This window comes from Trachypithecus francoisi, unplaced genomic scaffold, assembly GCF_009764315.1.
Source record: "Trachypithecus francoisi isolate TF-2019V2 unplaced genomic scaffold, Tfra_2.0 Lachesis_group5, whole genome shotgun sequence".
Classification (NCBI taxonomy): domain Eukaryota; kingdom Metazoa; phylum Chordata; class Mammalia; order Primates; family Cercopithecidae; genus Trachypithecus; species Trachypithecus francoisi.
Window position 1 is genome coordinate 128,893,677 of NW_022681470.1, and position 12,810 is coordinate 128,906,486.

The 12,810-nt window shown below is 37.3% G+C and overlaps 1 protein-coding gene across 7 annotated transcripts in view; it reads left to right on the forward strand.

The window, feature by feature from the left end:
- Positions 1–12,810, forward strand: part of EVI5 (ecotropic viral integration site 5) — a 271,308-nt gene that overhangs the window by 127,434 nt on the left and 131,064 nt on the right. For 4 of the 7 annotated variants that reach the window (XM_033200700.1, XM_033200699.1, XM_033200701.1 and 1 more), the window contains 2 exons: positions 1,265–1,297; positions 1,852–1,998. The exons of 1 other annotated variant lie outside the window; for it this stretch is intronic. In XM_033200700.1, the coding sequence (XP_033056591.1) occupies positions 1,265–1,297; positions 1,852–1,998 (180 nt within the window). The remainder of the gene's footprint in view (positions 1–1,264; positions 1,298–1,851; positions 1,999–12,810) is intronic. 2 more of the 7 variants (XM_033200703.1, XM_033200702.1) reach the window with 1 other exon arrangement.

Consider the following 12,810-nt stretch of genomic DNA (forward strand, 5'->3'; position numbering starts at 1 on the left):
ACATGTCTGCCTTTGTTGTATAATAATTGCAGATACATCATATTAAGTCAAAAATAGTTTCCCTGTTTTTCTGTCATCATGTTAGGGTTGCTATAAGAATAATTCTACTTTTGGTGACTCCACAGGAAGATTGAGCTTGCTTTTAAGTTGTTTTAATTATATACTCTTTTTTCCCACTAAATATCTAACTTACAATCAAATATGCGTGTCTTCTTAGTTTTTTTTTTTTTTTTTTTTAATCTTTGGAGTAGGACGTTTAAACTGTAAAAGCCTTATAGTATTTCATTGAACCTTCGGAATGATAACAATGCTGTAAGAAAATGTTAAGTTTGGATTTTGCTTCTGGAAAATTAAGTGCCTTTTTTTATTGGCTTAGATGGCCCAGGTGTGTCACTTAGCACTTAGAATTCTATAAATACTATGTATCAATTAAATTCTGTAATTAAAAGGTATACTTTCTCAGTTATTGCTAAAGTTTAAGTTTAGCTCATTAATTTTATTTGTCATATTTTCCTTGCTTTGTTTCTTTGAAAGTTGCTGTTGCACAAATTGCTGTCACACTTTTTAAGTGGAATTGCTTACTCAAATTCCTTCTCCCTTTCATATAAGTGGGTTGACAATATGGATTAAGTCTAAAAGATGTAAATACATCAAAAAGAAGAAGAAATATTTGGCTGAGTGCAGTGGCTCACGCCTATGATCCCCACACTTTGGGAGGCTGAGGCAGGAGGATTGCGTAAGGCCAGGAGTTCAAGACTGGCCTGGGTAACATGGCTAGACTGTATCTCTACAAAAAACTTTAAAACTAGCTGGGCATGGTGGCACACACCTGTAGTCCTAGCTGCTCAGGAGGCTGAAGCAGAAGGATAAACTCCTTGAGCCGAGGAGTTGGTGGTTACAATGAGCTATGTGATCATGCCATTGCATTCTAGCCTGGGTGACAGAGCGAGACCCTGTCTCTATTTAAAAAAAAAACAAACAAACAAGAAACTGTGCTTGTTCCAGGTAATGAAAAACCACTTGGAATTTGTGTTTGGTATCTTCAGGAAACACATGATTTTCAACCACCTATCCTTGTTTTTATATATTTTTCTTAAGGTTTAAAAATGAAAACACATTCAGTAAAAAATGGTTTTAAAATTTAAATGTCCATTTTAATTAGCAATGAAAAGCAGATGGAATTTGCATATATTTGTTTCTTTTTTCCTAATTTTATCACTTTTATTTCCTTCTCTTATATTCTATCTGAATTTTCCTTTTGTAGGAAAGTGCTTCCTTGGCAGATAGATTGATACAGGTATAGTTTTTGTTTTGTTTTAGTTCTTTTAAACATCTTCTCTAACTTCTAAGGAAAGTCCTAAACCTCAAAATTCATATTTTAATGCATGCAATTTTACATGCGTTTTTCTAGAAATAATTTTTTGGGTGGTATATGTGGGTATAAATTTAATTTTTTATAACAGTGTTATCTTGGTTTATTTTTGCACGTTTTAAAGCTAACCTTATTTTTTTAAGTGTTTGTTTCAAAATGGCAATAAGTGGATTCTGTGAAATTAACTACTATTCATTGAAAATTTTAGTCCTGCATGTACAACTCAGTAATATTGCATGAATTAAATTGTTATTGACTGAAAGAAGAATTGTTCTTGTCAGGTGAACTTTTCGTTTAGTTTCCCAAACTTTGCTGAAGCAATAACAAGCTGCTAGCTAATGATTACCTAGGCTTTTCTATTCGCTGAGGTGACTTTTTTTTTTTTTTAACATGTCAAAGTAAATAACTAAACCTCACAAAGGCAGTCTTTCTTGAATCTATCCTAAATTGCTTTACACACAAAAAAATTATGTCCTAAGGGACAAGTGACAAGAGCCCAGGAGGCTGAGGAAAACTACCTCATAAAACGGGAGTTGGCCACCATCAAACAGCAGAGTGATGAGGCCAGTGCTAAGCTGGAGCAAGCTGAAAATACCATCAGGAAGCTCCAGCACCAACAACAATGGGTAAGGAGTCTGGTAGTGCTTTTCTCACCTTTCTCATCCCCCTTCCTTTCAATCATTTTTTTTTTCATAGCACAGATTCTGTGCTGTTGTTTTAAATAACTCTGTTTTCAACTTTAATTGAACTTTTAAATTATACAATTTTATGTTCTGTGATATTTAGGGGTCTTATTGTGGCCTAAGGACTCCTGTTCTAATTTTTTTTCTGTCTACATAGTTTTGTTAGAAATAGGTAATATTTTCTTTCCTTACACTGTGTTTTAAGTAATGGTAAATAAGCAGTGTATGTCAGAATTGCTTTTAAGTTTTTAGAAACCTGTTTTCATAATAGCTGTCATTTTGCTAACAGTAAATTTTAAATCCCAACTTCAGCTAGTTTTTGTTCATTGTGCAGATGAAATATTACCCAACATGCACAATATATGCAGTTATCTCATTTAAAGCTTCGGCAATGTGGCAATTTGTGTCTTACGAAATACTATTGCTTAGACTTCCTACATCAAGACATTGAATTATGGGTTAAGGTGTATGCCTTTATTTCAGAGGGAGAGAAGTTGCAAAGATGAAAAAGATTAACCCTTTAAAAATTATCTTAATTAACCTAGAGTGTGTTTCTAATTATCTTAATCAACCTAGGGTATGTACTAAACAGCTACTAATTGTACATCTAGCCTCAGGTATCTTTTGCAGCTTAGACCTTTTCCTTTGGCAAATTCAGACTAGGGCGATCTTAATCAGGAATATGAGGGTAGAAGAAAAGCCAACTGTTTATCTTTGAAAACATATTATTTCTTGTTTCAGTTTTCCATCCTCAGGTAGGCACTACATTGTAATAAGTAAGCAGAAAAAGTTGTGTTAATCCTAGAACTCTATGCAGATTTGGAAGGCAAATAGAGTGACTACAGAGGAGGACATTCTTTTTATTCAGTAAAATTAAGACACAGCATCATCATCTTGGTACAGAAAAATCAGAAAACCAAAAGCAAAAAGAAAAATTGGCAATTGAGGGAGCCATAAACATCTTTTTTTTTTTTTTTTTCTGTTATTGTAGATTGCTAAGAAAAGTGAATAGGAGAGTGATAAAATAATACTAAAAAGAAGGGAACTCATATTTTGCTCCACTTTTGTATGAAATGTCAATAATATCAAAGCATTCAAAAGAAAAAACAGTTGTGGAGTTACGTTAGGAATTTACCTGAAATAAGTTACTTCAATGTGATTTTTTAAAGAAAACTAAGTATTGTTTGCATTTAGCATAAGCTACAGTCATAATATATTAGAATCATGAATTAAACTTCTTACATTGTTTTTCAAATATTGAGACCAATCGATAGATGTATATCAAAGGGATAGAATGCTGGTTTATAGTAAAAAATTTAACTTGGTGAGCAAAAATGGCCAGAATAAAGTGAATGAGCATATTACTGGTAGAAAGTGAACATCTGTTGCTCAGTGTTTTGATTATAGCCTTCCCTAATATAACTTTATGAATTCTTCAAAGTTTCAGAATAAGGGTTTTTAATCTGTGTTCCAGCAGGAGGTATTGAATTACCAGTATAAGCATCCACCACCACCACTCCCTACTGCCAAATAGTGGCAATTTATATGATATAAAGAGCTTTGGATTTTATTTATGGAACTAGATTCTAGTCCTGTTTTACTAACTGTGTGATCTTGTATACTCAAAGACAGTTTTGTGTGTGTGTGCGTGTATGTGTGTGTGTGTGTGTGTGTGTGTGTTTTCCCCTAAATGATTAAATAGGGCTAGACCTTCTCAGGTCTTTCACTTTTAAAATTAACTTTATTAAAGTATAATTTACATGTAATAAAATTCATCAAATGTAAGTATGAAGCTTGATGTGTTGGAAATGTGTGTAGTTGTGAAACACTACTGTAATCAAAACAAATATGTCTATCATTCCCTTTATGGTTCACCACCCTCCAACCCCAGCAACTTGTCTGCTTTCTTTCACTATAGTTTTCCACCCTCCAACCCCAGCAACTTGTCTGCTTTCTTTCACTATAGTTTTACCTCTTCTAGAATTTCAAATAAGTGGAGTTGTAAGGTATGTGACTTTTATGTCTGGCTTCTTTTACTTAGCATATCTATTCACTTTTTTGATGATTTTTGAACGTTTTATTTTTAATTGACACATCAAATCAGAGTAATTAGCTAACACATTGATTGCCTCAAACATTTATTTCTTTGTGGTGAGAATATTCAAAATCCACTCTTCTAGCTATTTTCAAATATACATTATTGTTAACTATAGTCACTCTACTGTGCAATGTAACACCAGCATTTATTCTTCCTATCTAACTGTAACTTCGTACCTGTTGACCATTCTCTTCCCATCACCATATTCCCAATCCCCTCCCTAGTCTCTAGTAACCACTATTCTATTCTGTTTCTATGAGATCAGCTTTTTTAGATTCCACATATGAGTGAGATCATGTGGTATTTGTCTTTCTGTGTCTGGCTCATTTCACTTAACATAATATCTTCCAGGTTCATCCATGTTGTCACAAATGACAATTTCATTTTTTTAAATGGCTAAATAGTGTTATTTTTATACATTTAGGGGATCCAAGTGCATTTTGTTACATGGATATGTTTCCTAATAGTGGAGTCTGGGGCTTTTAGTGTAACTATCAGCTGACTAGTGTACATTGTATCCATGAGCTAATTTCTCATTCCTCACCCCTTCTCACCCTGTTACCTTTCTGAGTCTCCAGTGTCTATTATTCTGTGCTCTATGTCCATGTGTATGCATGATTTATTTCTCATTTATAAGTGACAGTATGCAATATTTGACTTTCTGAGTTATTTTACTTAAGATAATATCCTCTAGTTTTATCCATGTTGCTGCAAAAGACATAATTTCATTCTTTTTAATGGCTGAGTAATATTTCATGGTGTATATACACACCATTTTTTTGCATTCAGTCATCCATCAGTGGATACTTAGGTTGATTCCATATCTTTGCTATTGTGAATAAATCTATGAGAAATGTATGAGTACAGATATCTTGGATATGATTTTTCCTTTGGGTAGATACCCAGTAGTAGGATTGCTGGATTGAATGGCAGTTCTGTTTTTAGTTCTTTGAGAAATCTCCATACCATGTCATACAGGTTGTACTAATTTCCATTCCCACCAGTAGTGCATATGTGTCCTCTTTTTTCCACATCCTCACCAATATCTGTTATTTTCTGACTTTTTAATAGCCGTTCTGACTGGTGTGAGATGGTATCACATTGTGGTTTGAATTTTAATTTATCTGATGATTAGTGAAGTTGAACATTTTTTTTCATATGTTTGTTAGCCATTTGTATGTCTTCTTTTGAAAAACATCTGTTCATGGCCTTTGCTCACTTTTTAATGGAGTGTTTGTTTTTTTTTTTTTCCTGTTGAGTTGTTTGAGTTCCTTGTAGATTCTGGATATTTGTCCTTTGTCTTATGTATAGTTTGCAAATATTTTCTCCCATTCTGTAGGTTGTCTTTTCACTCTGTTGATTATTCCTTTTGCTGTGCAGAAGCTTTGTAGTTTAATTAAGTCCCATTTGTCTATTTTTGTTTTTGTTGCATTTGCTTTTGAGGTCTTAGTCATGAATTCTTTGCCTAGGCCAATCAGCAGATAGGTCCTTCCCAGGTTTTCTTCTAGGCTTTAAAAAATTTCAGGTCTTAAATTTAAGTCTTTAATCCATATTTTCTTCCTTCTCTTTAATCCATCTTGAGTTAATTTTGTAAATGATGAGAGATATGAATCCAATTTCATTCTTCTTGATATGGCTGTCTAATTTTCCCAGCAACATTTATTGAATAGGGTGTCCTTTTCTCAGTGTATGTTTCTATCAACTTTGTTGAAGATCTGGAGGCTGTAGGTATGTGCATTTATTTCTGGTTTTCTGTTCTGTTTCATTGATCTGTGTGTCTGTTTTTAAACCAGTACCATGCTGTTTTGGTTACGATAGCCTTGTAGTATAATTTGAAGTTAAGTAATGCAATACCTCCAGTATTGTTCTTTCTACCTAGGATTGCATTGGCTGTTTTGGGTCTTTTTTGGTCTCATATGAATTTTAGGATTTTTTTTTTCTAACTCTGTGAAAACAGACATTGGTATTTTTATAGGAAATATGTTGACTCTGTGTAGACTGCTTTGGGCAATATGGTCATTTTAATGACATTGATGCTTCCAATCCATGAGCATGGAATTTTTTTTCCATTTGTTTGTGTCATCCGCAATGTATTTCATCAGTGTTTTGAAGTTTTCCTTGCAAAGATCTTTCACCTCCTTGGTTAACTGTATTCCCAGGTATTTAAATTTTTTTGTAGCTGTTGTCAATGGAATTTACTTCTAGATTTGTATCTCAGCTTGATTGTTATTGGTGTACAGAAATGTTACTGATTTTGTACATTGATTTTCTGAAACTTTAATGAATTCTTTTATCAAATCTAAGAGCCTTTTGGAGGGATCTCTAGGGTTTTTAGGTATAAGATTGTAACATCAGCAAACAGATAATTTGAGTTCTTCTTTTCCAGTTTGAATATCTTTATTTCTTTCTCTTTCCTGGTTGCTCTGGCTAAGACTGTTAGTACTATTTTGAATAAGAGTGGTGAAAGTAAGCATCCTTTGTCTTGTTCTAGATCTTAGAGGAGTGCTTTCAACTTTTCCCCAATCATTATGATGTTGACTGTGGGTTTGTTTTATATGGTTTTTATTATTTTCAGGTATATTCCTTCAATGCCTATGATATGGCTTGGATCTCCCTTCCAGATTTCATGTTGAGATGTAATCCTCATTGTTGGAGGTGGTTCCTAGTGGGATGTGTTTGGATCATGGGGGCAAAGACCTCATGGCTTGGTGCTGTCCTCATATGAGTGAGTCCTTGTGAAATCAGGTTGTTTAAGACTGTGTGGCAACCCCCACCCCTACTCTCTCTTGCACTCACTCTCACTGTTTGATGTGCCTGCTCCTGCTTCGTCTTCCTCCATGAGTAAAAGCCTTCCCAGAAGTAAATGCCAGTGCCGTGCTTCTTGTACAGCTTGCAAAACCATGAGCCAATTAAACCTCTTTTCTTGGCCGGGCGCGGTGGCTCAAGCCTGTAATCCCAGCACTTTGGGAGGCCGAGACGGGCGGATCACGAGGTCAGGAGATCGAGACTATCCTGGCTAACACGGTGAAACACCGTCTCTACTAAAAAATACAGAAAATGGCGCGAACGACTCTGTCTGACAGCTTTGGGGAGAGCCGTGGATCTCCCAACGCGGAGGTTGAGATCCGAGAACGGACAGAATGCCTGCTCAGGTGGGTCCCTGACCCCTGAGTAGCCTAGCTGGGAGACATCCCCCACTAGGGGCAGTCTGACACCCCACACCTCACAGGGTGGAGTCACCCCTGAGAGGAAACTTCCAAAGGAAGAATCAGACAGGTACACTCGCTGTTCAGCAATATTCTATCTTCGGCAACCTCTGCTGCTGATACCCAGGCAAACAGGGTCTGTAACAGACGAACAGACAGTCCTTCTGACTGTCAGACGGAAAACTATCAAACAGGAAGGACACCTATACCAAAACCCCATCAGTACGTCACCATCATCAAAGACCAGAGACAGATAAAACCACAAAGATGGGGAAGAAGCAGGGCAGAAAAGCTGGAAATTCAAAAAATAAGAGCACATCTCCCCCTGCAAAGGAGCGCAGCCCATCGCCAGCAACGGATCAAAGCTGGTCAGAGAATGACTTTGACGAGATGAGAGAAGAAGGCTTCAGTCCATCAAACTTCTCAGAGCTAAAGGAGGAATTACGTACCCAGCGCAAAGAAACTAAAAATCTTGAAAAAAGAGTGGAAGAATTGACAGCTAGACTAATTAATGCAGAGAAGATCATAAACGAAATGACAGAGATGAAAACCATGACACGAGAAATACGTGACAAATGCACAAGCTTCAGTAACCGACTCGATCAACTGGAAGAAAGAGTATCAGCGATTGAGGATCAAATGAATGAAATGAAGCGAGAAGAGAAACCAAAAGAAAAAAGAAGAAAAAGAAATGAACAAAGCCTGCAAGAAGTATGGGATTATGTAAAAAGACCAAATCTACGTCTGATTGGGGTGCCTGAAAGTGAGGGGGAAAATGGAACCAAGTTGGAAAACACTCTTCAGGATATCATCCAGGAGAACTTCCCCAACCTAGTAGGGCAGGCCAACATTCAAATTCAGGAAATACAGAGAACGCCACAAAGATACTCCTCCAGAAGAGCAACTCCAAGACACATAATTGCCAGATTCACCAAAGTGGAAATGAAGGAAAAAATCTTAAGGGCAGCCAAAGAGAAAGGTCGGGTTACCCACAAAGGGAAGCCCATCAGACTAACAGCAGATCTCTCGGCAGAAACTCTACAAGCCAGAAGAGAGTGGGGGCCAATATTCAACGTTCTTAAAGAAAAGAATTTTCAACCCGGAATTTCATATCCAGCCAAACTAAGTTTCATCAGTGAAGGAGAAATAAAATCCTTTACAGATAAGCAAATGCTTAGAGATTTTGTCACCACCAGGCCTGCCTTACAAGAGACCCTGAAGGAAGCCCTAAACATGGAAAGGAACAACCGGTACCAGCCATTGCAAAAACATGCCAAAATGTAAAGACCATCGAGGCTAGGAAGAAACTGCATCAACTAACGAGCAAAATAACCAGTTAATATCATAATGACAGGATCAAGTTCACACATAACAATATTAACCTTAAATGTCAATGGACTAAATGCTCCAATTAAAAGACACAGACTGGCAAACTGGATCAAGAGTCAAGACCCATCAGTCTGCTGTATTCAGGAGACCCATATCACATGCAGAGACATACATAGGCTCAAAATAAAGGGATGGAGGAAGATCTACCAAGCAAATGGAGAACAAAAAAAAGCAGGGGTTGCAATCCTAGTCTCTGATAAAACAGACTTTAAACCATCAAAGATCAAAAGAGACAAAGAAGGCCATTACATCATGGTAAAGGGATCAATTCAACAGGAAGAGCTAACTATCCTAAATATATATGCACCCAATACAGGAGCACCCAGATTCATAAAGCAAGTCCTTAGAGACCTACAAAGACACTTAGACTCCCATACAATAATAATGGGAGACTTCAACACTCCACTGTCAACATTAGACAGATCAACAAGACAGAAAGTTAACAAGGATATCCAGGAATTGAACTCATCTCTGCACCAAGCGGACCTAATAGACATCTATAGAACTCTCCACCCCAAATCAACAGAATATACATTCTTCTCAGCACCACATCGCACTTATTCCAAAATTGACCACATAATTGGAAGTAAAGCACTCCTCAGCAAATGTACAAGAACGGAAATTATAACAAACTGTCTCTCAGACCACAGTGCAATCAAACTAGAACTCAGGACTAAGAAACTCAATCCAAACCGCTCAACTACATGGAAACTGAACAACCTGCTCCTGAATGACTACTGGGTACATAACGAAATGAAAGCAGAAATAAAGATGTTCTTTGAAACCAATGAGAACAAAGATACAACATACCAGAATCTCTGGGACACATTTAAAGCAGTGTGTAGAGGGAAACTTATAGCACTAAATGCCCACAAGAGAAAGCAGGAAAGATCTAAAATTGACACTCTAACATCACAATTAAAAGAACTAGAGAAGCAAGAGCAACACATTCAAAAGCTAGCAGAAGGCAAGAAATAACTAAGATCAGAGCAGAACTGAAGGAGATAGAGACACAAAAAACCCTCCAAAAAATCAATGAATCCAGGAGTTGGTTTTTTGAAAAGATCAACAAAATTGACAGACCGCTAGCAAGACTAATAAAGAAGAAAAGAGAGAGGAATCAAATAGACGCAATAAAAAATGATAAAGGGGATATCACCACTGACCCCACAGAAATACAAACAACCATCAGAGAATACTATAAATGCCTCTATGCAAATCAACTAGAAAATCTAGAAGAAATGGATAATTTCCTGGACACTTACACTCTCCCAAGACTAAACCAGGAAGAAGTTGAATCCCTGAATAGACCAATGGCAGGCTCTGAAATGAGGCAACGATTAATAGCCTACCCACGAAAAAAGTCCAGGACCAGATGGATTCACAGCTGAATTCTACCAGAGGTACAAGGAGGAGCTGGTACCATTCCTTCTGAAACTATTCCAATCAATAGAAAAAGAGGGAATCCTCCCGAACTCTTTTTATGAGGCCAACATCATCCTGATACCAAAGCCTGGCAGAGACACAACAAAAAAAGAGAATTTTAGACCAATATCCCTGATGAACATCAGTGCAAAAATTCTCAATAAAATACTGGCAAACCGGATTCAGCAGCACATCAAAAAGCTTGTCCACCATGATCAAGTGGGCTTCATCTCTGGGATGCAAGGCTGGTTCAACATTCGCAAATCAATAAACGTAATCCAGCATATAAACAGAACCAAAGACAAGAACCACATGATTATCTCAATAGATGCAGAAAAGGCTTTTGACAAAATTCAACAGCCCTTCATGCTAAAAACGCTCAAGAAATTCGGTATTGATGGAACGTACCTCAAAATAATAAGAGCTATTTATGACAATCCCACAGCTAATATCATACTGAATGGGCAAAAACTGGAAAAATTCCCTTTGAAAACTGGCACAAGACAGGGATGCCCTCTCTCACCACTCCTATTCAACATAGTGTTGGAAGTTCTGGCTAGGGCAATCAGGCAAGAGAAAGAAATCAAGGGTATCCAGTTAGGAAAAGAAGAAGTCAAATTGTCCCTGTTTGCAGATGACATGATGGTATATTTAGAAAACCCCATCGTCTCAGCCCAAAATCTCCTTAAGCTGATAAGCAACTTCAGCAAAGTCTCAGGATACAAAATTAATGTGCAAAAATCACAAGCTTTCTTATACACCAGTAACAGACAAGCAGAGAGCCAAATCATGAATGAACTTCCATTCACAATTGCTTCAAAGAGAATAAAATACTTAGGAATCCAGCTTACAAGATATGTAAAGGACCTCTTCAAGGAGAACTACAAACCACTGCTCAGTGAAATCAAAGAGGACACAAACAAATGGAAGAACATACCATGCTCATGGATAGGATGAATCAATATCGTGAAAATGGCCATACTGCCCAAGGTTATTTATAGATTCAATGCCATCCCCATCAAGCTACCAATGAGTTTCTTCACAGAAAAAAAAAAAACTGCTTTAAAGTTCATATGGAACCAAAAAAGAGCCGCATTGCCAAGACAATCCTAAGTCAAAAGGACAAAGCTGGAGGCGTCACGCTACCTGACTTCAAACTATACTACAAGGCTACAGTAACCAAAACAGCATGGTACTGGTACCACAACAGAGATATAGACCAATGGAACAGAACAGAGTCTTCAGAAATAATATCACACATCTACAGCCATCTGATCTTTGACAAACCTGAGAGAAACAAGAAATGGGGAAAGGATTCCCTATTTAATAAATGGTACTGGGAAAATTGGCTAGCCATAAGTAGAAAGCTGAAACTGGATCCTTTCCTTACCCCTTATACGAAGATTAATTCAAGATGGATTAGAGACTTAAATGTTAGACCTAATACCATAAAAATCCTAGAAGAAAATCTAGGTAGTGCCATTCAGGACATAGGCATGGGCAAGGACTTCATGTCTAAAACACCAAAAGCAACGGCAGCAAAAGCCAAAATTGACAAATGGGATCTAATTAAACTAAAGAGCTTTTGCACAGCAAAAGAAACTACCATCAGAGTGAACAGGCAACCTACAGAATGGGAGAAAATTTTTGCAACCTACTCATCTGACAAAGGGCTAATATCCAGAATCTACAAAGAACTCAAACAAATATACAAGAAAAAAACAAACAACCCCATCAAAAAGTGGGGAAAGGATATGAACAGACATTTCTCAAAAGAAGACATCCATACAGCCAACAGACACATGAAAAAATGCTCATCATCACTCGCCATCAGAGAAATGCAAATCAAAACCACAATGAGATACCATCTCACACCAGTTAGAATGGCAATCATTAAGAAGTCAGGAAACAACAGGTGTTGGAGGGGATGTGGAGAAATAGGAACACTATTACACTGTTGGTGGGATTGTAAACTAGTTCAACCATTATGGAAAACAGTATGGCGATTCCTCAAGGATCTAGAACTAGATGTACCATATGACCCAGCCATCCCACTACTGGGTATATACCCAAAGGATTATTAATTACTCTACTACAAAGACACATGCACACATATGTTTATTGCAGCACTATTCACAATAGCAAAGACTTGGAATCAACCCAAATGTCCATCTGTGACAGACTGGATTAAGAAAATGTGGCATATATACACCATGGAATACTATGCAGCCATCAAAAAGGATGAGTTTTCATCCTTTGTAGGGACATGGGTGCAGCTGGAAACCATCATTCTTAGCAAACTATCACAAGAAGAGAAAACCAAACACCGCATGTTCTCACTCGTAGGTGGGAACTGAACAATGAGATCACTTGGACTCGGGAAGGGGAACATCACACACTGGGGCCTATCATGGGGAGGGGGGAGGAGGGAGGGATTGCATTGGGGAGTTATACATGATATAAATGATGAATTGATGGGTGCTGACGAGTTGATGGGTGCAGCACACCAACATGGCATAAGTATACATATGTAACAAACCTGCACGTTATGCACATGTACCCTAGAACTTAAAGTATAATAAAAAAGGCCGGGCGCGGTGGCTCAAGCCTGTAATCCCAGCACTTTGGGAGGCCGAG